The 27389-nt window shown below is 43.0% G+C and overlaps 1 protein-coding gene across 1 annotated transcript in view; it reads left to right on the top strand.

Moving 5' to 3' along the window:
- The window catches only part of BMP1 (bone morphogenetic protein 1), a 55172-nt gene that overhangs the window by 5800 nt on the left and 21983 nt on the right, over window positions 1-27389 (top strand). Inside the window, 7 exon segments of the mRNA XM_036751465.1 lie at window positions 6721-6834; window positions 8822-8998; window positions 9573-9690; window positions 10073-10251; window positions 11087-11192; window positions 12684-12808; window positions 14073-14188. Coding sequence (XP_036607360.1) covers window positions 6721-6834; window positions 8822-8998; window positions 9573-9690; window positions 10073-10251; window positions 11087-11192; window positions 12684-12808; window positions 14073-14188 — 935 coding nt within the window.

Below are 27389 nucleotides of genomic sequence, written 5' to 3'. Positions count from 1 at the left end.
GTTGTAGTCATTGTATATATATATATATTTTTCCTGGTTTACTTCTTTTTGCATCATTTCATCCGTCCCTCCATGCTCCTCTGTACTCATCATGTTCGTTGTTTCTTAGCTTCTAGAGCACAGGAATCTTCCATTACCGTCATATATCACAGTTTGTTTATGCTTCTGCACTGATGGGCATCTACTTTATTTCTAGTTCTTTGCTACCACAAAAAGGGCTGCTATAAATATTTTGGTGTATATGGGACCTTTCTTTTTATCAGTGACCTTCTTGGGATATAAACCATCAGTGTAATCTTTCAAAGTGTATAGACTTTTGAATCACTTTGTTTACATAATTCCACACTGCTTTCCAGAATGGTAGTCTCCATTCACATATCCTGTGCCTGTTTTTCCATAATCCTTCCAACATTAACTATTCCCAACTTTTTCATCTTTGCTAATTTTCTGCCACCCTGTTCCCCCACACTTTAGAGATGAGGAAACTGAGGTCCACCAAGGTTAAAGCCCCTTGTTTAATGACATTTAGATAGTAGGTGGCAGAGGCACAATTAAAACCCAGGTTTTCTGACTCCAAATCTAGCTCCTTTCCACTTAGCCATGCTGCCTTCCCTGTTTTATATTTTGTTTATATTCTGATTATTTTCTTTTTCTTGACTCTTTCCCCAAGCAGATGTTAGGAAGGCAGTAGGGTGAAGTCTTGCCTCCATGCCCCACATTCCCTAGGGGTTCCAAAGCCTGGCTTCACTGGCTGGGAGGATGCAGGAAACTGGGGACAATGGGGAAGGGGAAGGTGAGAGCCTAAGAGGATGGAAGGCTAGCTAGGCATCCTACCTCTGTGCCTGTCCCTCCCTAGAAGCTGTATCTTAAAGGTTGGGATGGGAACATCCTGCATATAGACTCTGGAGAAAAATCTCAAGGAGAAAATGAGCAAAAGAGAAAGATGGTGGGAGAGGTTTTGAGCCAGCTGATTCCCTCCCCAGAGAAACTATATCTGCCTCTCATCTCCTGCACCTTACCTCAGCTGTCTGGCAACTCTCCTGCTACAGTTGGCACCTTGGAGGGCCTGAGAGGAGGTAGAGGAAGGTGGGGTGTGTAGCCTCGATGGTCAGGAATATAATTTTCCTCTCTACACTCTTATTCCCTTGGGGTTTCTCAAAGTCTACAATAGCATTATAAACTCATGGCATGTTAGCTCTAGAATGGACTTTATAGAACAGCAGTCCAACAGACTTGGACTCAGTTTACAAATGGTAAACCAAAGTTCGGAGTGGAGAAATGAGCAGAATCTGGCTCTCCCTATGGTCAGTCTAGCGCTTATGTGCTTTTTATGCCTTTTCCATTATGTCCACTTTAATTAGTAAATCAAGGTATGTTTGGTCCCCAGGAAATTATGGAGGGAGGTGATTTACTGGGCCCTGCAGGCTTTACTCCCAGACACATTAAATGACTCACCTCCCACCCACTCACCACTCACTCCTTTGTTCAGTTCTTTTTCTTTGGGGCCCCAAGGGAGAAAGAAAAGCCGAGGACTGTTCTAGATCTGATGTAGAAAGAGATGGACACAGTTGATGTCTGACCAGTAGCTTTGGGGCCAGGGGCAGGTATGCTCGGTGGGGAGGGGTCGTAAGCCCATCATCCCAATACTGAGTAACCTGAAATTGTACCCCCAGCACCATCCTTCCAGCCCCAACCAGGGATAGGAATCATACCCATAAGGGAGAGGGAACAAGCTTGTTCCCTTACAAACGGTTCCCAGCAAGGCCAACCCTTTCCCGGAGAGAGCATCCTTGCCCTATTCCCACACTGCTGGTCTCATCCCCAATCCTAGATTTTAAATACCTGACTTGAAGGGTGAAATGAATGTGACTTCTCATCAGGCCCTTCTGCCACAAAGGAAAAGACATCCACTTCAGATTTATTAAACTCCTTTTACATGACAGAGCCACTGCTAGATGCTAGAAATACAAAGACAGAAAGGGAGCAGTCACTGTTCTCAAGAATCATACATTCTATGGGGGGATGACAGTTTGTAGGTATATCAGCATAGGTACAGCTAGATGGCTCAGTGGATAGAGCTTGGGGCCTGGAGTCATGAAGATCTGAGTTCAAATTTGGCCTCAGATACTCATTAGCTATGTGACCCTGGGCAAGTCACTTAACCTTTCTTGGCCTAATCTGCTGGAAAAGGAAATGGCAAACCACTCCAGTATCTTCGCCAAAAAAACCCTGTACAGGGTCACTAAGAGACAGACACAACTGAACAACAACAGCTAGACGTGTAATTTCCCTGGCATAGGGAGCTCCCAGGTGGGAAAACTTCCTTTATAACACAGGTTGGCACCTTCTCTGCAAATTATCATCTTAAAGAGTTACCTGAAACATTGAGAGGTTGTGACCTGCCCAGGGTCACTCCACCCTTATGTGTCAGAGGTAGGTCTTGAACCTGGGTCTTCTTGGCTTCAAGGCTGGCTCTCTATCATCTCTGCCATGTTTTTTAAGGAATTTTTTGTGGGGAGGAGAGGAAGAGGGCACTAGCAACTAAGGAAATCAAGAAAGGTTCGTATAGAAGATGGCACTAGAGCTGAATTTAGAAGGAAATAAGGAATTCTAAAAAAACAGAAGTAAAGAATAAAATATTTTCCAGGCATGGGGGTATAGTCGGTGCTAGGCTAGAGTATTATGTGTGATAATGCAAGAAGGCCCATCTGGCTGACCTGGAGAGGGCAAGACCTGTAGCAAAGGGTAACGAGTCTGGTCAGGTAAGTTGGGGCCAGATTGTGAAGGGCTTTAAAACAGAGGAGCTTGTTTGTATTTGGTCCTAAAAGCCATTGGAGTTTATTGAATAGAGGAGAGACACGGTCAGAGACAGGTTTGAGAAAAATCACTTTAGCAGCTGTCTGTAGGATGGATTGTAGGAAGAGAGTATGTACACAGGTGGGTGTGTTTTTGAGGTGGGAGTATATGTTTTAGACACTGAAATGATCAAGTGTTTGAGTGAGCTCAGGTGTTTTCCTGGACATTTCCATATATATGAATATGTGGTCAATAATGAATCCATACATATGTATGCAGGGATGGATGGTTACTTAGGTTTGCTTGTGTATGAAATCTCATGTATGGGCAGTCCAAAAGAAATGCCCACATTTGGGCATCACTGGGATATGTATATGCCTATGTTATAACCCCAAGTGTGTATCCTGAGGCACACTCAAACCTCTACAGGCACTCAGTGAGTGCTTGGTGAGGGGATGACAGGAGACACCAAGGAGAAGGCCTAACCCTGAGTTTGTAACTTCTAGGACCCCTAGGCTCCAAAGCTTCCACCTTCCCTTTTCCTGGCAGCTCATCCCGTGCTTTGCTCTAAATACTGATTACTCCAGGCTAGTTTACAAGCAGAAAATAAAAACAAAAACTTTTTATCCCAAGTTGAAAACAACCGACCCTGACCCCAGAACTTCCTTCCGGACTGAGGAGGGAAGGCACTGGTTCTGGAGAAGCCAGCTTTTCCAGCCTTTGGCTGGGAAGGAATTCCCTAATGGGTGTGATTTTCCTGGTTCCTCCACCAGAAACTCCTCCTCCTCTCCATCCCGGGGCTCTCCCACATCCCTAGCTCTCCCTTTTGCTTCTTTCTTCCCTCCCTCCCCCCAAGTCTATTCCCACACATTCTTCGGCCATGACATCCCATTCCATCCCATGGGGCTCCCTGATCCAGGCCTGCCTTGCTCTGAGATTCTCCGGGTAAATTAGTAAGGCCCATCAACACACATTTCCCTTGCAGGCTCTGACCTGTTCCACCTTCCTAAACTATCTCCCACCCCACAAATTCAATTGTCCCCCAGGTGGGCCTTCCCTACTTAGATTCCTTATACCAGTCAGTGGCCCAAATGCTTAGAATTTAGGGTTCCAGGTTAGGATCATTTGAGCCTCCCCCAGGGGCTCCTCTCTGTTGGGATCTGATTAAGCACGTTTGGTAGGGAGGGACTGTAAAGTCACACACTTTTGCAACTCCCTCCCGGAAAAATGCACTTGTGTGTTTAAAGAGATGAATAGACGATTGAATGCTTTGGAAAGCATAAAGTTCTGTGCAAATGTTTGGGATTACTATTAGTCATGTACACGCAAGTGTGTTTACGTGTTTGCAGGTAGGTGCCTGTGAAGCTACCCAGGCAAAACGAATGTTTATGCATGTGCCTGTACATCAGTGTGCAGGGGAGGGTGTACACTTGAGGGATCATGGGATTTAGGGTTGGAAAGAGATCAGCCTAGATATCATCTAGTCAAATCCCTTCATTTTGTAGATGAGGAAAGGAAGGGTTGGAAGAATTAAATGATTGCCATGACCAGACAATGGAGCCGTCATCCACTCCCAGTGCTCCTTCCACAGCATCCTCCTCTGTCTCTGAAACAGGACCCACTGTTCCCGGCCAGGCTCACTCTCCTCTCCTGTCCAGCTTCTTTGTAGTCTTGGTTGTAGGTAATCTAATAAGGTCACCATCTCTTCATTTCCCATGGACTGGGATAGTTGAGTACAGTTTTTAGAGAGGATGAACTGTGGCTTCTGTATCTGACTATGATGAGCTGGGCATTCTGATGGGACTAGATAGAAAAATCCAGGATTCAGTGAAGCAATGGGGCAGCTGGGTGGCGCCGTGGACAGAGTGCCCGGTCTAAAGTCAGGAAGACTCATCTTCCTGAGTTCAAATCTGGCCTCAGACACCTAAAAGCTTTGTGACCCTGGACAAGTCTCTTTACCCTCTTTGCCTCGGTTTCCTCATCTGTAAAATGAGCTGGAGAAAGAAATGGCAGTATCTCTGTCACAAAGAGTCAGACACAACTGAACAACAAAATATTTGAAGGAATATGAGTATTTGTGTAAGTGTGAATTTGTGGTCTATGAGGCAGTGTTTACAGGCAGGTCCCGTGGCCTAATGAAAAGAGCATTGGTCTTAGAATCAGAAGACTTGGGTTCAGATCCTCTCTCTGCCACTTATTTGCTGCATGACTGTGATTACATCAGTAGCTAAGATCAGGAAGGTCTGAGTTCATATCCAGCCTCAGATACTTCCTAGTTACGTGACCCTGGGCAAGTCACTTAACCTCAGTTTCCTCAACTATAAAATGAGGATAATAATAGTGCCTTCCTCTCAGGGGTGTTATCAGAATCAAATGAGATAATGTTTGTAAAGTGCTTAGCACAGCGCCTGACACATAGTAGGTGCTTAATAAATTCTTATTCCCCTTAGGTGTTTGTAAATCCCACCATCTATAGGAAGCCTTCCCCAGTCCTTCTTAATTCTAGTTCCTTCCCTCTGTTATTATTTATATATATTTATTTATATATATGTATATATAATATACATATATATATACACACACACATATATGTATATTTTCTTTGCACATAGCTGCTTGTATGTTATCTCCTCAATTAGACTATGAGTTCCTTGAGATCTTGGATTGTCTCATGTCTTTCTGTGTGTCTCCAGTGGTTAGCACAGTGCCTGGCACATAGTAGGTGCTTCATATATGTTTATTGATCGAGTCTTTATATCCTGTGTCGGTGCATTCTCCTTAGTGCACCTGCCTAGATGTGCTTTTGAGAGTGTGTGTGTGTGTGTGTGTGTGTGTGTGTGTGTGTGTGTGTGTATAGCAGTGGTAGTAGTAGTGGCAGTGGTAGTAGTAGTGGTAGTGGTAGTAGTAGTCCCCCATCTAGATTGTCGGCATGATATAGTGGGAAGAATTTCTTTGTTTCTTTAAGACCATCAGGGACCACAGGTGGGCCTTTGTGTACCTGTGTGTTTGAGTAAACGAATGTGTGTCTCCATAGAGCAGGCCATTTGGTCCAGAGAAATCTGTGTCAAGACCCAAGGTTAAAACAATTTGTGTAATTCGGACAGCCAAGCCCCAGCTGAACTGTGGGATGGGAAGCAGATGTCTCCATGGGAGGAGCTGCTGGGAAAGGGCTTCCAGCTCCTAGCTCCACCTCCCCCGTGCAGCCTCACTGAAGCCCACCCCCCCCCAGCCCCCACTTCCAACTCACTCCTATTTCCCTGAGACAAATGTCTTTCCAGTCTCTGCTTCCTTCTTTGCCTCCCCAGAAGGAAATAGACTCAGCCCTGATGCTCGAGCAATTTACCTGAACCTTTCTCAGGACCTTAGTTTCTTCATCTATTAAAATGGCCGTAACTCTACTCATAGTATAGGGTCCTTGTGAGGAATAAGCTGTAGAAACATTTTAGCACTCTCCAAGTAAGAGCTATTGTTATTATAGACTCAGGCTGCAGTCTCCTCTCCTCCCCCTAACTCCCTGCTGCTCTGTGTGAATGTTTTCCTAATCTCTCAGTTGACTCAAGTCCTTGGAGAGGTTCCCCCTCAAAACTAGGCAGCTAGACTTTGCTCTTGCAGGGCAGCTCATGGAGGGAAAAGCCTTTCGAAGCTCCCTGGAGAAACCAGTACTCACTTTCTTCTCTTCTCTCCTTTTTTCTCTCTCTCTGCTGTGGATACTTAACAACCCATGGTGGTGAGATGGGGGAAAGGTAGGACTGGGGACCAGGAGGAGAGTGGGGGCCAGAAAGGCTTTGTTTTGAGCTCACCTGGTGGGCTAGCCCGGGCCCTTTGCTGCCTGTTCCCTCCAGCCAGGGAAGGGAGTAGACATTCAGAGACCCTGCCAGCTGCGGGGAGGACAGCTGACTGACTCTCCTTCATGCCTCTCTCTAGCTGCATTTCTTGGGGACATCGCTCTGGATGAAGAGGACTTGAAGAGCTTCCAGGTGGAACAGATTGCGGAACTCAGGCAGCGGGCCATCCACAGGGCGACTGGCAAAGCCTCAGGTATCACCAGTGCTGGGCCATGGCTGCTCCTAAGAGACTGTGAGCTCATCAAGGCAGGGTGGAGATCGCCTGCTTCCCAGAGGCCTCCAAAGCCTCAAGCCCTTCCTGTTCCACAGACAGAGGCCACATGGAGGCCAGGGCACAGCCCTGATGCCCATCCCTCTTCTCTAGGTCAACTTAGTCCATGAGAAAGCACAGGGTGGAGAAATGTTATGGGTCTCTTGGGCTGTCCTGGGTTCAGGGACCCAGAACTCACTTTTCTTCATATGGCCCTTGATCTAGAGGAGTCAGAACTACCTGCTAGGCCCATCCAAGCCCCTTACTCACCTTCAGCTTTTTGCTGGAGGCTTTCTTTATGCCCTGGCAGGGGACTGCAGGTGATATGGACAAGAACTGGGACAAAGCTAACCCTCTGGGAGCACATTCCCCCAGGGGATGAGGGAATTTCTTCAGCCCCTAGCATTCATCAATGCCTGTGCCCACAGCAAGTGAAGTGCCCTCCTTTCTTTCTCCACTGAGACATCACAGGCAGATGCTTGGAATCTGGGAGCTGGAGGCAGGTTAGCCTTCACAGGAGGGTCAGAAAGTGGAGTCAGGTGCAGAGAATGAGTATCCTTCTACTCCTCCCCTCCTCAGACCTTTGGTTTCCTATTGAAATGGTACCTTGGGAGCCCCAGGTTAAGCTCTTTTGAGCTTCTCCACTGCTCCAAACTGGGAGTGGGCAATACCTGAGCCTTTCCAGACATGGCACCTGAGGAACAGTCTTGTTCCTCTATAGCTCCCCTGTTGATGAGAGCTCTAAGGACTCTGATTTACAACCCACACCAAACAAACCCTGATGGTGCCAGGCAGTGTTTGGTCAGCCTACTAAGAGAGGAGTTGGACTACCCCAGAGAGCTATAGTTCTGAGGTCAGAGGACTTAGGTTCAAATCCTACCTCTGACACTTATTTATCCTGGACAAGTAATTTAACATCCCTAGGCCTCACTTTCCCCATGTGTTAAATGAGGGAAATGGACTAAATGGTTTCTGAGGTCTCCCAGCTCTAAATCTATAACCCTATGATCCTTTGTGAGGTTCAAATAAGGCAATCTATACAAATGTATGTATGGCCCTCAAGGAGCTTATTATCTAGGATCCATCGATTGAAGGAACAAGGGAATGGTTAACCTTGAGCATGGAAGACTCTGAGGGGTCCCAAGAGCTGTCTCTGAGTATTTGAAGGCCCAATAGGGAAGACAGATTAGAATAGTTCCCCTTGGCCCCAGAGAGGAGGACTGAAGCAATGAGGAAGAAGTAGAAAGAGACACTTAGGTTTGATGTCCGGGAATGCTTCCTAACAGTTGTTGTTGGTCCTTTATTCTCGAAGACAACCGATGACACCAGGAGGGGGATGTCTTGACTTGTAGGTGAATTAGATTTAAGTGTTGCAGGGCTGTACAGAGTCACCGGCCTCCCTCTCTCCTCCAGTCATCAGAGTCCAGTATCAAAACACAGGTTGAGACAATGGTGATGACCCCTTCCTAACAATTGGAGCTGTCCAGAAGCAGATTGGGCTGCCTTGGGTGGCGAATCTTCAAGTAGAGGCTGGATGACCCCTTACCGGGGATTTTATAGAGGAGACCACTTATTCAGGACTCATTGGGACTGTGACCTCTGCGGTCCTCCTAGCTCTGAGAGTCTGTGATCTGGGCAAGGCAGCTTGATAGAGTTGGAAGCTCCTGGATCGAGGGAGATCCCATAAGTAAAGGGCAGCATATAGCCATGTACACAACTTTGTCATCTCCAAAGCCCCTCATTGTCAGCCATTACATTATCAAATATGTGGATGCAGTTTGTAAAACTGTTGCATGCTTTACAAATGCTAAATTGTTCAAAGAAGACAAACTTGTCCTCAGATGGCTTCAGGTCCCTCACAGATCTTGAGAAAAACATGGATAAGCTTTCTCCCACCTAGGACTCTATTCTTCTTCCCTTTTCCTTTCAGGAAATAGTTCTACCCCCACAAACCAGTATGCTCGGGGACGGCCTCAGAGGAAGGCCCGGGAAAAGCTGGGGGGCCGGAGCCGGGGCCGGTCCCGTAGCAGGAGGGCAGCAACGTCCCGGCCAGAACGGGTGTGGGCTGACGGCATCATCCCCTTCGTTATTGGAGGGAACTTCACTGGTGAGTGGAGGGGTCAGGGGTGAAGGCTCAGTGAGAGGGAGAGTGAGGCGGGTGGGCAAGGTCAGGTGAACTGACTTATTTAGGAAGTTGGCACCAGGAGGTTCCTGGAACCGAATACTGACCTTCATTACTGAAGCACAAAGAGGGAGATTATCTCCCTCTCTCTACTTATCAGCCCCTCTCTCTGTTGACTCTTCTCTCCCGGGTCACTGTGCTCCTCAAAGTACATATGACTCCTTTCCCTTGACAGTAAATGTAGACGAACAACAGAGACTGGGAACCAGGACATCTGGGCTCTCTTCTTGACTGTCCTTGGTCAATGCCACCCCCTTCCTGCTCTGAGGCTCTTGTTTCCCAGCTGTAGAATGGGGAGAATAACTCTGATCATGGTCATTCTCCTCACTTCCCCTGCCTCCCAGCCTCCAAACCCCTTCCACTAATACTGCATAGCAGTGAAGGAAGGAGATCAAATGGACAAAGTGCTTTTGGCTGATTAGGAGAGAAGCTGGTCTCTCTGGGCTCATAGCTGTTTTCTGACTCCTGCTTCGTCCCATCAACCACTTTTCTTATGTAGGTAGCCAACGCGCCGTCTTCCGGCAGGCCATGAGACACTGGGAGAAGCACACGTGTGTTACCTTTCTGGAGCGCACAGATGAGGATAGCTATATCGTATTCACCTACCGACCTTGCGGGTGAGTGGGAAACCCTATGACATAACCTTCCTTAGGACGCCACCTCTAATAGAAGCACTGTCCTGGGCATGGCCCTCCTCACATGGGCATCTCACTGGGCACTGCCTATTGATGGGGATGCTGCCCAAGGGTGTGCATCTCCTCACCCTAACATGTCCATCTCTCTGGCCAGACCCCTCAGACAGACCTACTTGGGTTTGTCCAGGCTCTTAGTCTTGGGTCCAGGTCTCTAAGACCTTTCCTCCCTTTGTTCCCTACTCCTTTGCCCAGCTCTTGTCCTTCCCCTTAGCCTAGACTAGGAGTCTAGGCAGGTTCCTCCCCCTGAGTCAGCTGCACTCCCCCAGCTCGGGCCCTGCCCCCCTGAGCTGGCCCTGCCCCCCAGGTGCTGCTCTTATGTGGGTCGCCGGGGCGGGGGACCCCAGGCCATCTCCATTGGGAAGAACTGTGACAAGTTTGGCATCGTTGTCCATGAACTGGGCCACGTCATCGGCTTTTGGCATGAGCACACGCGACCTGACCGTGACAACCACGTTGCCATCGTGAGGGAGAATATCCAGCCAGGTAATCCCATCTGCCTTTCTCCATGTAGCCTCCCTGGTCCTGTGCCTTTGACTCTAGCATTCTAGTCTGATGCCTGGCACTTTGCTATCACCCAGAATTGTAGAGAAAAGATAGAGTGGTCAGTAGACTCCCCTAACTTCAGCCTAGTTCAGATCTGTTTCTGGGCAGTCCCACGGGTTCCACTCTAGGCTGTAGGGAACCAAGGAGCCTTTGGTCATCCTTACTCCAAAGGACCTTGAGTAGAATAGGCCAATCATGGAACCACTTTAGGAATAACAATCGATCCTCTATCCTGGACCAAACAGGACCCTCAGGTCATCCCAGAACCCAACTAGTCTCTGGGGTGAAAAGGGGTGACAGGGGCAAGGAGGGCTATTTTCCCAACCATTCACTTCTCTGCTGTCTCTCATCTCGGCACCCTTCTTCTTCCCCTGCCCTCTATGATCTCCATCTCTCCTTCTCACTCTCCCTCTCTGTCTCAGTCTCTCCCTGTTTTTCTCCATCTCAATGTTTCCTTTTCACCAGCAGGGCCCCATTCCTGTCCACCCCCTCCTTGCCCTTTCCCTCCTTGCTCTCTCCCCGTCCACTCTTGGAGCTTCCTCTGAGACATCGGGCAGAACTAGCCTGTTAGCAGGAACCTCTGTCCTCCTCCTGGCTGCCCACTCCTGGGGACCCCAGCTGCGTCAGTGCCTTATTCTTACCAAGAATCCTCCCCTTCCTGGTGTGCTAGCCCCGAGAGAGGTGTCCTGACACTGTCTCGGTATCCCAGAGCTGGGCGGTTCCCTCTCCTTTCCCCCTCCTCCTGCCCCCCGCATCCTTTTCCCCATCTCCACAGGACAGGAGTATAACTTCCTGAAGATGGAGCTTGAGGAAGTGGAATCTCTGGGGGAGACTTACGACTTTGACAGTATCATGCACTATGCTCGAAACACTTTCTCCAGGTAAGAACTAGAGCCTGAGCCTCCACCGCCTGTTCTCATTCTCACCTTGCTCCTCACCCAGTAGCATGCTGTGTTTCTTCAGAATGGACAGGGGCCCTGACGGGACAGGAAGATGGTAGTGGACTAGGATCCTACATAAGTGAGCTTAGCCACATCAAGCTAAGTGACCATCTCCTGTAGCCCCTTCGTTTTATAGATGAGGGCACTGAGATTTTGAGATGTTAAGGACTTGCCCCACATTGTACAATTAGTTAGGGTCTGAGGTGGAATTTGAAACCAAGTCTTCTGGACTCCAAGGCCTGGGCTCTAGCGACTTGCCCCATGCTATGTCTCCATAGCTAGGACCAAAGGTGTCCTCTGGGCATGTGCAGCCCCAAAGCCAGGAGAAGCATGCCTTCTAGAAAAGCTTGGGGAGGTGGTTTGGACATCACCAGACCCCTTCAAGTCAGTATCTCAGTTCCTTTCTCATGGGAAAGAGGACTTGGACTCTTGCAGCTCCTAACTCAGCCTGCTCTTTCTGTTTTCTCTCCTTGTCTTTTTCTCTGCCCTTGAATTTGTCCTTCTACCCCTTGCCCTCACCCCACCCCCAGCCAAATCTCAATCTTTCTCTTTCTCTTTCAGTTCTACTCTCTCCCTCTTCCTGCCTTCTGGCTCTTTCTCAATCCAAGGCTGTTCCCAGACCCTTGAAGCCACATCAGAGACCAAAGAAAAGTGATGAGGTCATTACATCCCCCACCCCCACAAACCCATATCCCACCCCACCCTACCTTCATGCTATGCTCCATCCAGCTGGATGTGAGTCAGTGACTCTAGGGAGGTAGAATCCTGCCCCATCTCTCATTCACCTCATGGAAACCTCCAGTATTTCAGCATTCCCCACTGAGAAGGGAAGGAAATAACTGGGGCCATCAGGCTCCCAAGATCTCTAGAGTTATCCCCAAGGACTAAGTTGGCTAGCAAACCTTAAACTGTCCAGAGCAGCTTGTTCCAGCAAGGTAAATTGCTAGGAACTGGGGAAGCAGAGCAGGCATGAAACAACTTGAGCAGTGGGGTGAGAAGAGGTGGGGAGAAGATAGAGATAAGATAAAGTTTGGAGGCTCAAGACCTACCTGAGAATAGGAATGTAGAATAAGTAGGGGAGATACCAGTAGGACCCTAGATGCCCTCATCCCATCCCTTATTTTTGCCTCCTTCTCTAAATGTTGAGTTCCCTTGTGGCTTCTCCAGCCTCGTGGTGGGTCCAGCTGCCATGGGGTGGGGTTGCTGTCTATGGCATAGTAATGACAGGGTACTTTGTCTCCACCCTGTCCTGACCCTGCTGCAGAATGTCTGAACCCAGGCAGGGTTGTGACCTGTGGAGTAGTCACTGAGCCTCTGTGGAGCTCCACTCACTTGGTGTACTGCGTGCCTACCCCTGAGTGGGTCCCTGCTAAAGGTACTTCCCTTTCTTCCTCCCAACATTACCATTCTGATTTTGGTTTCCCTACCCAGGGGTATCTTTCTGGACACCATTGTTCCCAAGTATGATGTAAATGGGGTAAAGCCTCCTATTGGCCAGAGGACTCGGCTCAGTAAGGGAGACATTGCCCAGGCCCGCAAGCTCTACAAGTGCCCAGGTGAGAGGGAAAACTTATAATTAGGGATCAGAGCTAGTCTTTGGAGAGGAGTTAGGGGCATCTATCTAGGGGTGTGCTTGAGTAGTGTCAATTGAGAGTCAAAGGCATGGCACAAAGGACAGAGTAGTTTCTTTAAATAATTTAAGTATATTTAAATGAACAAGTATTTATTTTCTCTCCCCCTCCCCCAACTGAATAATTACATCAAAAGATAAAAATAAAATATTTTTAACAAATATACATAGTCAAACAAAGCAAATTCCCCCATTGGCCATGTCCAAAAGTGTATATCTCATTCTTCATTTTGGGTCCATCCCCTCTCTGTTAAGAGCTGAGTAGCATGCTCCATCTTTGATCCTCTGGGATTATGTTTTTTCTTGCACTAATCAGAGTGCAGTGAGCAGAGTTGTGAAAGATGATAAGGTAGGGTGCTACCATGCAAATCTTGGGGGAATAAGGAGGCTATTTGGCGCCAAAGAGTCTTCAAATTGTACAAGGCAGGAAGGATCAGGCATGGGGGGACAAAACTGTCCCTTTCAAGGTCTGGGCAGGGAGTAGAGAAAAAGGAGAAGTGTTGGGGGAATGCAAAATAAAGCAGTACTTTGAAAGACAGGCCCAAGGGAGTGAGAAGAAGGCCTGAAGGAAGTGGCCTAGAGGAGCAAGAAATAAGGTTGGATCTAGAGATAAGCACTTGTGAAGGGATCAAAAGATGGAAATCTGAGGGTAGAAGGGTTTATGGGAAGTAACTGCGGGATAGCAGGCCACAGCCAAATGCTGGTGTTGAGTATGCTCTAGGTATCAGATGTTCTTTGTAAGGAGGATCTATAGGAAGGAGACAGAAGACTACCTTGTCCCCTGTTCTCTGTCCCCCACCCCAACCCAACCCCAGCTAGGCTAAGAATTGGGGCCCACTGCAGGGGAAGAGATTTAGACCAGAGTTTGACCTCAAATGCAGGAACCCCTAGTTGCCATGATAACGCCCATGGTACGGCTGGTTGTCCTGGCAGCAAGAGGCAGTGAGAGGTGGAATGGTGTATGTGTGTGTATGTGTGTGAGTAGGGGAGTGTATGCCTGTGTATAGGGAGAGGAATTTAAAGGGATATAGCTGTTCCCTAGAGATTCTTTCTTGCCTCCTGTTCCTGTCCTTGCCCCATCCCTTATTCCAGAGATAAAGCCAGGGTTTGAAGAAGGGTGGGATGCATGTTGGGAGGACTGGGTCACTACAGCTAATGAGTGGTACTGGCATTTGTTATTTACCCAACAGCCTGTGGAGAGACTCTTCAGGACAGTACTGGAAACTTCTCCTCTCCTGAATACCCCAATGGCTATTCTGCCCACATGCACTGTGTTTGGCGCATCTCAGTCACACCTGGAGAAAAGGTACCACCAAGCCTCTGACTTATATGGGTTCCCCTGCCTACCCAGCACTCTCCTTTCCCATATCCCTAAAGGTATTACTTTACCCTGAAGGGGAATGTGGTGCTGAGGTTAAGCAAATGAACCTCTCTACAGATTTTCATTCATTCACACTGTGGCAGGCAATATCAGGGATATAGTGAACCTACAATCTAGTTGGGGAGGCCAGATATGCACACAAGCAGCTCTGTATTGGATGTGACAAGACCTAACATCCAGTCCTAGCCAGGTGACCCTTTGCAATTCGCCTCTCTCTGAACTTTACATTTTTCATGTGTAAATTGAGGGAATTAGGTTAAGTGACTGCTAAGGTACCTTCTGGCTGTGATAATCTATAATTTTAGGCAAGTCATTGAATTTTTCTTTGTCTCAGTTTCCTCAGATATGAAATGAGAGAGTTGGGCTAGGTAACCTTTGGTCCCTTCCAGGACTAGACTAGACCTGTGATCCTTAGATTTTGTCATAATCTTTGCACCATAGACATCTGAGACACAAAGGGCTTGAATTACTTTCTGTGGGTTTGCTATTCTTTCTGGGCTCAAAACCTAACAAAAAAACCTGGGAGATGTATCTCCCAGGGACACTGATGACCATACTTACAGGCACTCATTCATTGTTGAAGTTACCAGGTAATAAGAATAAGAATCCTTGCAACTCTTCATGAGCCAATGGCCCACCTCCCTTCCCCCCTCCATTGCCCCAACAGGTCCAAGGCTGGAACCCACTTCTGGTAGTCTTGATTTTTGCTGTTCTACGTGTCACCACATTTCACAATCTTTCTTGAGATCAGGGGAGGTTGCTTTGACGCTGTTGCCTTCCTCTGATGTGAGTCACTCTAGCTGTACTGTCCCTGGCTGAGAAAAGTCTGGTTCTTCCCAGACACACTGAGAAAGACCTGGGAGGTTTTTTTTTAATCATTTTTTTTAAAATTACAAAATAGAAACCACCAGTAAACATAAACATTTTCATATACAAAGAAGGTCAGATAATGGGAATTGTACATGAGACATGCAGCCTGTTCCTTTTAATATACATTAAATTTAATGTGGTACTACCAACATTGCCCTGCTCTGCTCTGTCTCCCTCTGAATTCCCCTCTAGTCACCTCTGAGTATTTTTAAATATTTCATTGACACTTTTTTTTCCTCTCATTCCTTTTTTTGCATGATTATCATTAATCTCCATTTCCCTTCTCCCAACTTCTCTCCTCCCAGATAAAACATTGTAACAAAAAAGCAAAACAAATTTATGTTGTAGTGGTTGTATCTGAAAATGTCTCACTTTGCACATATAGTGCATCATCTGTCTAGCAAGAGGTGGGAAACATGATTCATCAGTCTTCTGGAATCGTGATTGATCATCACAGTGATTAGAGTTCTTAAGTCTTTCACAGTTGTTTTCTTTTACAGTCTTGGAGTCAATGAATATAAATTGTTCTCTTGGTTCTGCTGACTTCACTCCACATCAGTTCATACAAGTCTTTGCCAGTTTCTCTGAACCATTCCCTTATGTCATTTCTTATGGCTCGGTAATATTCCATTAGATTTATATATCATAATTTGTTCAGTGATTCTCCAATGACTAGGTTCCCATTTTGTTTCTAGTTCTTTGTCACAGCAAAAAGTGCTGCTAATAAAATTTTTTGTAGACGTATAGGTCCTTTCCCTCTGTCTTTGATCACTTTGGGGTACATGTCTAACTGAGTATCATTGGATTGAAGAATCTACACAGTTAAGTGATTTTTTTTTTGAGTAGAGTTCCAAGTTGCTTTCCAATGTATTTGGACCAATTCACAACAGCTCTATTGGTGCATTAAGCATACTTGTCCTTCCCTAGCCCCTCCAGAAATCACCACTTAATTTGTCATCTTTGTCAATTTTATGGGCAGAACCACAGAGTTGCTTTAATTTGCATTTTTCTTATTCTTAGTGATTTGGAACATTTTTTTTCATATGATTATAGAAAGCTTGGATTTCTTCCCTTGAGAAGTGCCCGTTCGTATCCCTTGACCATGTATCTCTTGGGGAATGACGTTTGTAGTACTGTTTTTGGATATTAGACCTTTATCAGATAAATTTACTCTAAAATCTTCTCCTCATTAATTATTTCCTTTCTACTTTGCTTTTGTTTGGACAAAACCTTTTCAATTTTATGTGATCAAAATAATTCATTTTATCTTTTGTGAGCTTCTCTCTCCCTTGTTTGGTCAAGAACTCTCCCCCATTCTTTGTTCTAACATTTTTATTATATTATTATAGTTAAACCTTTTGTGTATCCATTTGGAGCTTATTATTGTATATGGTTTAAAATGTTGAACTAAATCTAATTTTTCCTAGAATGCTTTTCAATTTTCCCAGTAGTTTTTATTGAATAGTGGTGAGTCCTTACTCCAGTAGTTTGTATCCTTGGGTTTATTGATCACTCTGCTACTATGGTCAATTGTTTCTGGACCGTGTACTTAATCTATTTCGCTGATCAACTTTCTTTTTTGCTTGTACTTACATGACTATAGATTGTCTTTCTATAACTATTATCAAATAATATTAATGACAATGAACATGTTTAGCTAACTCTTGATTGTATTCAAATGGCTTCTACTATTTGTTTCTCCATTATAGATGATGCTTATTCTTGGTTTTATATGGATACTGTTTACCATAGTAAAGAAAGGTTGGGTTTGTGATATTTTAAAATAAAAGGGTGTTATATTTTTTCAAAATCCTTTTCTGTATCTATTAGTATAAGCATGTGATTTTTGTTTTTTATTAATATGGTCTATTATATTTATAGTTTTCTAAATATTGATCTATCTATGCATTCCTGGTACAAATATAAATTGCTTGTAGTACACAATCTTTTAAATATGTTGCTTTAGCCTTTTTGTGAATAGTTATATTTTATTCAATAATTTTGCATCAATATTCTTTCTAGATATTGATCTGTAGTTTTCATTCTCTAGCTTCTCATTCCATGATTTAGGTAGGTATCAGGACCGTATTTGTCTCATAGAAGGAGTTTGATAGCATGCCATCTTTATTTTTGCAAGCAATTTATGTAAAATTGAAGTTAATTGTTTCTTGGCTACTTGATAGAATTTACTTGTAAATCCATCTGGTCTTGATGTTTTTCCCCCTTTGGTGGTTCACTTATAGCTGATTGGATTCCTTTTTCTGAGACTGGATTGTTTAAATTCTCTATTTCTCATTCTGATAATCTAAGTATTTTATATATTTGTAAATATTTATCCATTTCATGTGATATTATTTTCTGTCATTGAATTGGGTAAAATGTTTCTAATATTTTCTTCTAGTTATTTTTTATTTTTGGTTAATTCTCCTTTTTCATTATTTATATTAGCATTTTAATTTTCCTCTATTTTTATCAGATTAACTAATGATTTACATATCTTATTTGTTTTTTAAAAAGAGCTCTTATTTTATCATTTCGATAATTTCTTGTTTAAAATTTTATTCATCTTTTTTATTTTCGTAATTTCTATGTTTTGCGCTTAGCTGAGTTTTTTTTAAATTTGTTGCTTTCTTAGTTGTGTATTCAATTCATCGATCTGTTCTTTCTCTCTTTTGTTAGTGAAAGTATTTAGGGATATAAATTTTCCCCTAAGGATTGCTTTGGCTGTATCCCAAAAGTTTTCATATGTTGTATCATTGCTGTAATTTTCATTGGTGAAATTTTGTATTGTTTCTACAAGCTGTTCTTTGACCCATCAATCTTCAGGATTAAATTATTTAGTCTCCATCTAGGTTTTAATCCTTTCTTCAGGGATCCTTTACTGATTATAATGTTTATTTCGTTGTATACAGTAAAGGATTTGTTTAATATTTTTATTTTTCTGCATTTGTTTATGAAGTTTATATGACCTAGAAGAGCAATTTCTAACATGGAGTCTCTGAACTGGAAAAATATATTTTTATAATTGTGTTTCAATATAATTGGTTTCCTTTGTCATTCTGTATTTATTTTGTAAATTTAAATTATTCTGAGAATGGGGCCATAGGCTTAATCAGACTTCCAGAGAGATCCATGACACAAAATAGATTAAGAACTCCTATCCTAGAATATGGGTAATTTTTGGACAATGATAACTATGTATATTCCTTTCTATTCCCCTTCAGTAATCACCAAAGATCTATCAAACCTTACTTTTCTAAAACTCCTTTCAGCTCCTTATCTTCTTTCTTATTCATCTTTTATTAAATTTGTCTCAGTCTGACATGGAAGTTTCCATTTGATCAAACTAGTACTATCCTGTTCAGCTAGTGGGGCTCAGTTGATCCGCTAGTGGTTATGCTGTTCATTGTCACCTAGATATCACTTTGTCACTATCCATTTAAGAAACAGTTCCAATACACCTGGTGGCATAGAGAGTCATGAGTGCCAAAACCACAGATTTCAAAAATTCTGTCTCGCAAACTATATGACAGGAAAAAATATTCTTCTGTCAAACTATGTATCCTTATTTCTTAACTTGAAAAAAATATGGTTACAGAAAACAGGATTTTGATCATATTCAAAAGGAGGTTGGGATTATCAGGGCTTTTTGGTGCCAAAATTGAGAAGGTGATGACAGCACTAACATCCCTTCAACAGCAGAGAAAAACTGAGCTTAGCTCCTACATAGTAAATAGGAAGCAGCTAGATGGCAGCACCTACTTCTTTGTTGCAGATACTATTTATTCTCCAAGTAAAGAGTTTTCAGCTAAGCAGAATTTTTGGGTCTGAGCATTCCTAAACCATCCCACCCCCAGCTAAATTTATCTTAAACGTTGATTTGAAGGCATATTTTCTGCTGCTTGCCCCGGATGTGAAAAATACCTTCTATAACTCTGTTTGTGACATTTCCCTTAAAGAAGAATATGTACTTTTTCTCTGTAGAGTATGTTTTTTCCTTGTTTCTGATTGAGGTAGAGGCCAGGGGTAGGAGAGACTACAAATATTTACTCAAAGTGACCTATACCTCCTTTCCGCCCACTTATCTTTCTAACCCTGCTTGGGAAAAAGTGGAATGTTATTTCCCAAAGGACTGTATTCCAGCTATTCAGGGTTTGCCAGAACTCTCCAAGTGGTCATCAGTTAAATCCTGTAAAACATAGGGGTACATTATTCAAATTAAAAACACACATACAAACAAAGAACCTTCTAATGGCCAGTATAGTGGCTATATTATTAACAGTCAGGTAGTAAGCAATTAGGTGGCTCAGTAGATAGAGCACTGGGCCTGGAGTCAGGAAGATTCGAGTTCAAGTCCAACCTCAGACACTAGCTGTACGACCCTGGATAAGCCACTTAACCTCTGCTTGCCTTAATCCACTGGAAAAGGAAATGGCAAACCACTCCAGTGTCTTTACCAAGAAAACCCCATGGACAATATGGTCAATGGGGTCATGAAGAGCCAGACCATGCTTATGATAAAATGAACAAACCGAAGCAAAGGAAAAAAAAAATCAAGGTGTGTTGGATCTCTGCATAAGACATTTGAGGAAGATTCGTAGATTTTAGCACAACTAAAAAAGTAAAGCAATGCTTTCTTGTTTCCCTCGCTCCTGCTTTTCTCTTTGTGTGGAGTAGGCACTTGTAAATATATGTAGGTATTATATATGTAGGTATTATAGATGTATAAATATATGTAGGTATTATATCCTGACCTTACCTTTCTCTCTTCCCTTTTTCCTCCCTTTCATCTGCCAAGTCAATTCTTCCCCAGAGAGGCATTTCAGCTTTTGATTTCTCCTTCCTTCTTGTGAGTCAGCTCCTTCTTCAGTCCCATGCCTCTATTAGCTGTTTCTTTGGAAGTTGGAGTGGTCATGATTAAGGCCAGCCTTGGCCAAACTTGTGCAGCTTGTCTTCATCCTCCAGAGCCTCATTAGAATCCTGCCTCTTCTCTGAAATTGTGCTGGACCATTCTATAGCCCCTAGTGTTCTCAGTGGTACCAGTCTCATAGAATCCTAGGATCTTAGCATGGAAAGGGACCTCAGAGGTCTTCTAATCCATCCTCCATCTCCATGCAAGAATCCTAATTACAGTATCCCTGATAGTGTCATCCAGCCTCTTTTTAAACACTGTTACTACTTTGTGGCAGCCTACTTCATTGTTGAATTCTCTTAATTTGTTAGAAAGTTCTTCTTTCTATTCAAACAGGATCTATATCTCTCCTATAATGTCCAACTAATCTACTGGTCTGCCTTCCGCCTCCTGAAGCAGCACAGAACATGTTCATGTTCTCTTTGCTAGAACATCCCTGAAGATATTTGAAATCAGCTATCATGTGCTAGCAAGCTAAGGCCCAAATTCCTTTAATTCTTCCTCACATGACATGATTTCCAGGCCTTTTGACTTTCTAGCCTTCTTTTTCTTGACATTCTGCACTTAACAAAATGTTTTACCAATGTGGTTTTAAAAATCATTGTCCCTTCCAAATGACCTAAAGGCACACATGCTTATACACACATGCATAGTAGAACTTTCCCTTGTATCAAAATTGGATATGTATGACAACTTATTCTTCACTGAATATCTTGTATCCATCACCCCTCTATCAAGAGGAGGAGGGATTGCACTGTCCATCCTCTGAAGTCAATATCGGTCATAGCATTGATCACACACAGCTCTGATACCTTTTAATACTACGTCGTTGTTGTTTTATGTTTCTGTGCTCATTGTATAACTTGTTCTTTTGGTTCTACTCATTTCACTCCACTTCAGTTCATACAGGTCTTCCCAAATTTCTCTAAATTCTTTAGGTTTATAGTTTCTTATAGAACAATGATGTTCCATTATTCATATACTATAATTTGTTCTAGTCCTATGTCACCAGTTCTCCCTAGCTTTGTACAGATACCTCAAACTAAACATGTACAAAATGGAATTCGTAATCTTTTTTCCCAAAATCTACCGCATCTTTGAACTTGTCTATTTCCATTGAAGGCACCACTGTCCTCCCAAGTCACTGAGATTTTCAACCTCAGCTCCACTCTTTTCCTTACCCCTCCCTCATATTCAATCAGTTGCCAAGTCCTAGATTCTACCTTCACAATATCTCTTGCCTCTTTCCTCTTCTCTCCACTCACATGACTACCACCCTTATCCTCAATCCCTTTTCTCCAACCTAGACTACTGAAATATCCTCCTAACTGGTGCCCTTACTTCCATTCTCATCCCTTTATGATCCATCCTCTACAGAGCTACAAAAATAACATATCTAAAGCGTAGTTCTTACCGTGTCATTTCTCTGATCAAGATTCCTTACTGGCTCCCTTACTGGCCCCTAAGATAAAATACAAAATCATTTGCTTGGCATTTAAAGCCCTTCACCATCTGGCTCCAGTCTCCCTTTCCATACTTATTCTACATTATTCCATGAACTCTACATTCCATCCAAGCTTGCTATTCCCTGAACTCAGTAGTCCATCTCCCATCTCCATGTCTTTTGGCAAAGCTGTCTGTCATTGCTGAAATACATTTCCTTCTTGGTCACACCTCTTAGAATCCTTAGCTTCCTTCAAGGCTCAGCACTGATGTCACCAGGCTCTCTTGCACCTGGGACAGAAATAGTCAAAGGTTGAGGCGGTGGTGTCGATGCCTGGGGCAGAGGGATCAAGAGAGTGAGGTCATGAGGTTGTAGGCCATATTGGGTGGGAAGAGAGGGGGAAGGACGGGTACTTAAGGTCAGACTGTCTCTCCAGAAGCCCTTCTGACTTTTGTCATAACTCTCTTTGGGGCACAGGACAGATTCTTTGAATTTTCAGAGGTGCCAGGATTCCTTGTTATAGTTCTGTAAATGATTGCTTAATGGCTCTGTAAATGATTGCTGATGTGAACTGAATATGCCTTAGCCCTCATCCTTGGCCAAAATGTTGGTCAAGGACAGATCCAAGGACAGAAAGCTTTCATGGCACATAGCTGGAGGTTTCCCTTCAGGTCGCCATCAACTTAGATCATTGTCCTTTGGTTGTTCAGACAATGTACCTATGTGTTCTATCTCCCAACTCATCTTGCCCATAAAATATAATAACGCTAACTTACATTTATATTGTTCTTTGCCATTTATTCATTCTTTCATTCAACAAACTTTTATTAAGTGAATTCCAGTAGTAGCAGTAGTAGTAGTAATAGTAGTAGTAGTAGTACTAGTAATAGTAGTAGTAGTAGTAGTAATAGTAGTAGTAGTAGTACTAGTAATAGTAGTAGTAGTAATAGTAGTAGTACTAGTAATAGTAGTAGTAGTAGTACTAGTAGTACTAGTAATAGTAGTAGTAGTACTAGTAATAGTAGTAGTAGTAGTAATAGTAGTAGTAGTAGTAGTAGTAATAGTAGTAGTAGTAGTAATAGTAGTAGTAGTACTAGTAATAGTAGTAGTAATAGTAGTAGTAGTACTAGTAATAGTAGTAGTGGTAGTAATAGTAGTAGTAGTAGTACTAGTAATAGTAGTAGTAGTAATAGTAGTAGTACTAGTAGTAGTACTAGTAGTACTAGTAATAGTAGTAGTAGTAGTAATAGTAGTAGTAGTAATAGTAGTAGTAATAGTAGTAGTAGTAGTACTAGTAATAGTAGTAGTAGTAGTAATAGTAGTAGTAGTACTAGTAGTAGTACTAGTAGTAGTAGTAGTAATAGTAGTAGTACTAGTACTAGTAATAGTAGTAGTAGTAGTAATAGTAGTAGTAGTAGTAATAGTAGTAGTAGTAGTAGTAGTAGTAGCAGCAGCAGCAACTGCTACCATTTATATAGTGCTTTAAGGTTTGCAAAATGCTTTACAATTGTTATCTCATTTGAGCCTCACAACAATCCTAGGAAGTTGGCACTATTATTATCCCCGTTTTACAGATGAGGAAACTAAGGTAGATAGATTTTAAGTGACTTGCCTAGAATTGAACAGCTAGCATCTGAAGCAGGATCTGAACCCCAGTCTTCCCGACTCATTTTCTGCTCTCTATCTATGTTGCCCCTGAGGGCAACAGATTATTTTTTGTTATTGTGTTTTTGGTATCTCCAGGATCTAGAACAGCGCCTTGTACACAGCAGGCACATTGCAGCTCAATTCAACGAATGTGCTTCAACCCCTAGTGTATGTTTGGTGTAAGGCACAGCACTAGCCACCGACTATACAAAGACAAAAACATAAAAAGGGTCATTGCCTTCTAGAAGTTTACATTTATTAAGCAATAGCCTGGTGATTGATCTGAGTCAAAATGAAGTACCTCCCATCTTCAAAACACTGTATTTGGCTCTGAAAGAGACACAAATATAAGTGATATGTTGTCCCTACTCTCAAGGGACGTAAAATAATCCTGGGAGAGAGGTAGCACAGAGAGTATCTGCACGCCAGAGATCTGAGTCAAAATGAAGTACCTACCATCTTTGAAACACTGTATTTGGCCCTGAAAGAGATACAAATATAAGTGATACGTTGTCCCTACTCTCAAGGGACATAAAACAATCCTGGGAGAGAGGTAGCACAAAGAGTATCAGCAAGCCAGACATGAGGAAACTGAGGCCCAAGCAGAGAGTGACTCAGCCTTGGTAACACAAGATATGTATTGGCAAAGCCAGGGCTTGAACTCTAGTCTTCCACATCTAGTGAACTTGCCACTACCTTTCATTGCTTCTATAACATAAGGGATTTTTTCAACTGCCTTGATAAAATCCAGATATGCTTTATATACATGGTATCTCCTGGTGTACAAGTCTAGGAAATGAATCAAAAAGAAAATGGTATTAGTTTGACATGACTTATTCTTGGTGAACTCACGCCGGCTACTAATGATCGTTGCTTCCTCTTCTAAGTGCATATAAAACATCTGTTTAGTAATCGTCCTAGAATTTTGCTGGAGATCAGTGTCAAACTCATTGGCTTTTAGTTGAAAGGATTTACCTTTTTCCACATTTTGAAAATTAGAACAGCATTTACCCATCTGATTTTCTGGCCCCTTTCCCATCCACCATGATTTCTCAGACATCACTAGCAGTAGTTCTGTGTTCTCACATCTGCAAGTCTTTTCAATACTCTGGGATCTTATTTCTTTAGCCCTGAAGCCTGGAGCTTGTTGAAAGTGATGAGACGTGTTCTTACCAGCTCCACCTTATCTCAGGCCTCGGTTGCCTCTTAATCACGTTCGAGGGTATGCTTGGAGAAGTCATTCTCTTCGGTAAAGAAAATGGACAGAAAATACAACTCGATCAGTATCATCTGTTAACTTTCCATTGTTTTCCCCAGGCCCAGATCCATTCCTTTTTTTTTTTTTTGTTCTTTTTTGGATTCTAAACATATTTTTACATTTAGAATATTTTTTTTGGTTTGTTTTCCTTACCAATTTTTAAAATAAAGTTCATTCTGGGCTTTAGCATTCTTTACATGATTATCACAATTCAAGGTAGTAGTGTTAACCTACCTCAGAAGGCGGTTGTGAGAAAAGGACTTTGATAAATACAAAGCACCACGCTTGTGATTGGTACATTGCTATCGGTCATTGTCACTATTTTGCATTCATCCTTGGTTGCATGTGCCTCCTTCATCTTTTATACACGTGCATTAAAAATGTAAATTCATCCAAGAGTTTGCTTGCAGCGATGTTGGTTCCTTCAGCTGCCTGACTCATTTGTTGGTAAACTTTTCATTACTCTTCAGACATCTTTTCTTTTAGAACCTCTGGATCTGTTCTCAGGCTTAAAAAAAAAAACCCAAACCAACAACAACCCTACTTTCCTAAAATCAAGGACCCACGTCTTGCTGTTTGTGGTACTTCTTCACAAAGTCATTGGCATGTCACCAACTGGTTTTCCTCATTGGTCAAAATTAAGTCTAGGGTAGCTGCTTTTTTTTATTGCTCCCTCTACCTTCTAATTGGGGAAATTATCAGTAAGGTACGAATGTAGCAGATAGTATCTTTGGCAGCTTCTCTGTGAGTATTTCCGGAGCAAAAGTGTAAGATAGGTTAATTTGCCTTGCAATGCTGGAAGTGTGATCAATAAGGGAGTTGACCCAGTGATCCATACGGTTTTTTCCATGTATGTCTTCTTTCCTGAGATGATAGCCCAATTATGAGAGCTTCAAAGATAAGCTAATCCTTCAACTAGAGATCAAGTCATTATATGTGAAGCTGTTTATTGCTACCATGTTGTTTTTTTTTTTCTTTGTATCAGTTTTGTAAACCGTGATAGGCTAATGGTTCGGCAGCTCATTCTACAAACAATATAAACCTTCTTTTTCCCTTCTGTGATCCTTACCTGTATGCCCTCTATCGTGTTTCCCCACTGAGCCTCATGGATTTCCGTACCTTTTTGGTATATATACTACCCACTTCTTCTGTTCAAACAAATATGTCAGTCTCACCATTGCCTTATTCCAGCCCAGAGGCCCCTTATACCATCTCCGTGATAACTATGAAATTGCAACAACCTGTTCATATTACAATTTAAAATTCAGTTTGGTTATTGCCCATACGCTGTTCATTAACTATGACAGAGACAGTTAAATCTGTGAAGTATTATTCTGAAGTTAACTGTCTTCCTTATAGTTTTCATTCCATCTCCTGCAGAGAGTGCTGGCCATTTCCTCTGTTAGGAGTCTTCTGTATCACACCTATTGTTCTCCATACCATTTGTCATTATAATTTTATCTGGGCCTTTTTTTTCCCCTCTTGCTCAGTTTTCAATTGAAAGCCCTACTGATTAGGTCAGTAAATTTCTGGTCTTTATGAGATGCACACCATCCCCTTCCTGTTATCCCTGTATCATTTCTATCATCTTAACTCATCATCCAGAAAACCAAATACCTCGGCTCCAGAGGTATTAGTGAAACATTCCAGTGTTTTGAGTTTTTAAGTGGTAAGTTTAAAGTATATTTATTTAGGTTTAAAGATATTTACCAGCCTGTTACTTTCATCTTAGATATCTAAATAGACTAAGCATGCTAGATCTAAGTAGGGAGTCCCAGACCACCATAATGCATCTCTTTCTTCTCAGAGAGGGGAACAGATTCTTCTCATTTGCTGGTGCCTTTGTGTTCCAGTGAGTATTGGATGCTTCTTCAGAAGATCTGGGTTCTGTGGGCAGTCTTGAGCAGGGTACACTTACTGCCTCCTTCTCTTTGTCTTCTGCATCACTACCTTTGATTCCCCACTAGTATGTTTTGCTTGTTGGTTATTAACTAACCTTCCAGAATTATTTCTTTCTTCTTATCTGGGAACCCTCCATTCCTTCTAATAAGATGGATTAGAGAGTCATTTCTCAAATTCTTTCACCTCATCACTAGCCGAAGGATTAGTTTACATTTAAAGACTCATAATTGGGCTACCATCTCAGGAAAGAAGACATACATAGCAACAACCCTGTGGTTCCCTGGTTCAAGACCCTTACTGCTCATACTTCCTGAATCACAAGGCAAATTAATCTGTCTTATACTTTCCCTCTGGAAACACTCACCTAGAAGCTGCCAAGGAAATTGTTCCCACTGCCCCTAGAAGCGTGGTTTTTATGCTTACTCAGGCCTAGGTCCCCGCCTGCTCGCCTGACATAGATTCAGTCAATCCCTCAGTCAACAAGCATTTATTAGGTGCTAACTGTGCTAGTGACTAGTATTCTGTGATGCACTCACTGAAAAGCAGAATCTTATCGCCAGCTGCCTCATCTTGTTAGTTATGTTTGCATATGCATTGCTCTTATATACCTACCCCCAACTCTTTGGCAGTGTCTCATGTACCCTGATCTCCTCTCTACTGTCTAGCATAGTCTCCTTCATGGAGTAGGTGTTTAATAAAGGAGTTTGTGGACAGGAAAGTAATTGTGGATGACGGTCAGCATTCCACCTTCCCACTCTTCCCTCTTTCTCAGACTTTTCCTCTCCCAGGCACCCAGTACTCTCATGTTATTCCAGACTGCTCTTGTCACTAAGGAATACTTTCTGATCAGCTAATTCACACTAAAGTGTTAGTAGTTATATCAGCTGAACATTGAAAAGAAGCCTTAGTGAGAGGGCACCTCTCTGGTGCTATTGAATAGAGGCATCAGACATGCAGCCTGCAGTCTGCATTGCCCCAGTGCAGGCCAAGTGATGCCTGAAACAGATTCAAATGTACTTGGGAAATACTTAACAAAACAAAATACAATCCAACATATCTAATATTAATTTGTGGTTTTCTAAGTTAATATGTG

This window comes from Trichosurus vulpecula, chromosome 3 (assembly GCF_011100635.1).
Source record: "Trichosurus vulpecula isolate mTriVul1 chromosome 3, mTriVul1.pri, whole genome shotgun sequence".
NCBI lineage: Eukaryota > Metazoa > Chordata > Mammalia > Diprotodontia > Phalangeridae > Trichosurus > Trichosurus vulpecula.
Note: the sequence above shows the minus strand (reverse complement) of the source record. Positions and strands in the feature narration are given on the sequence as shown.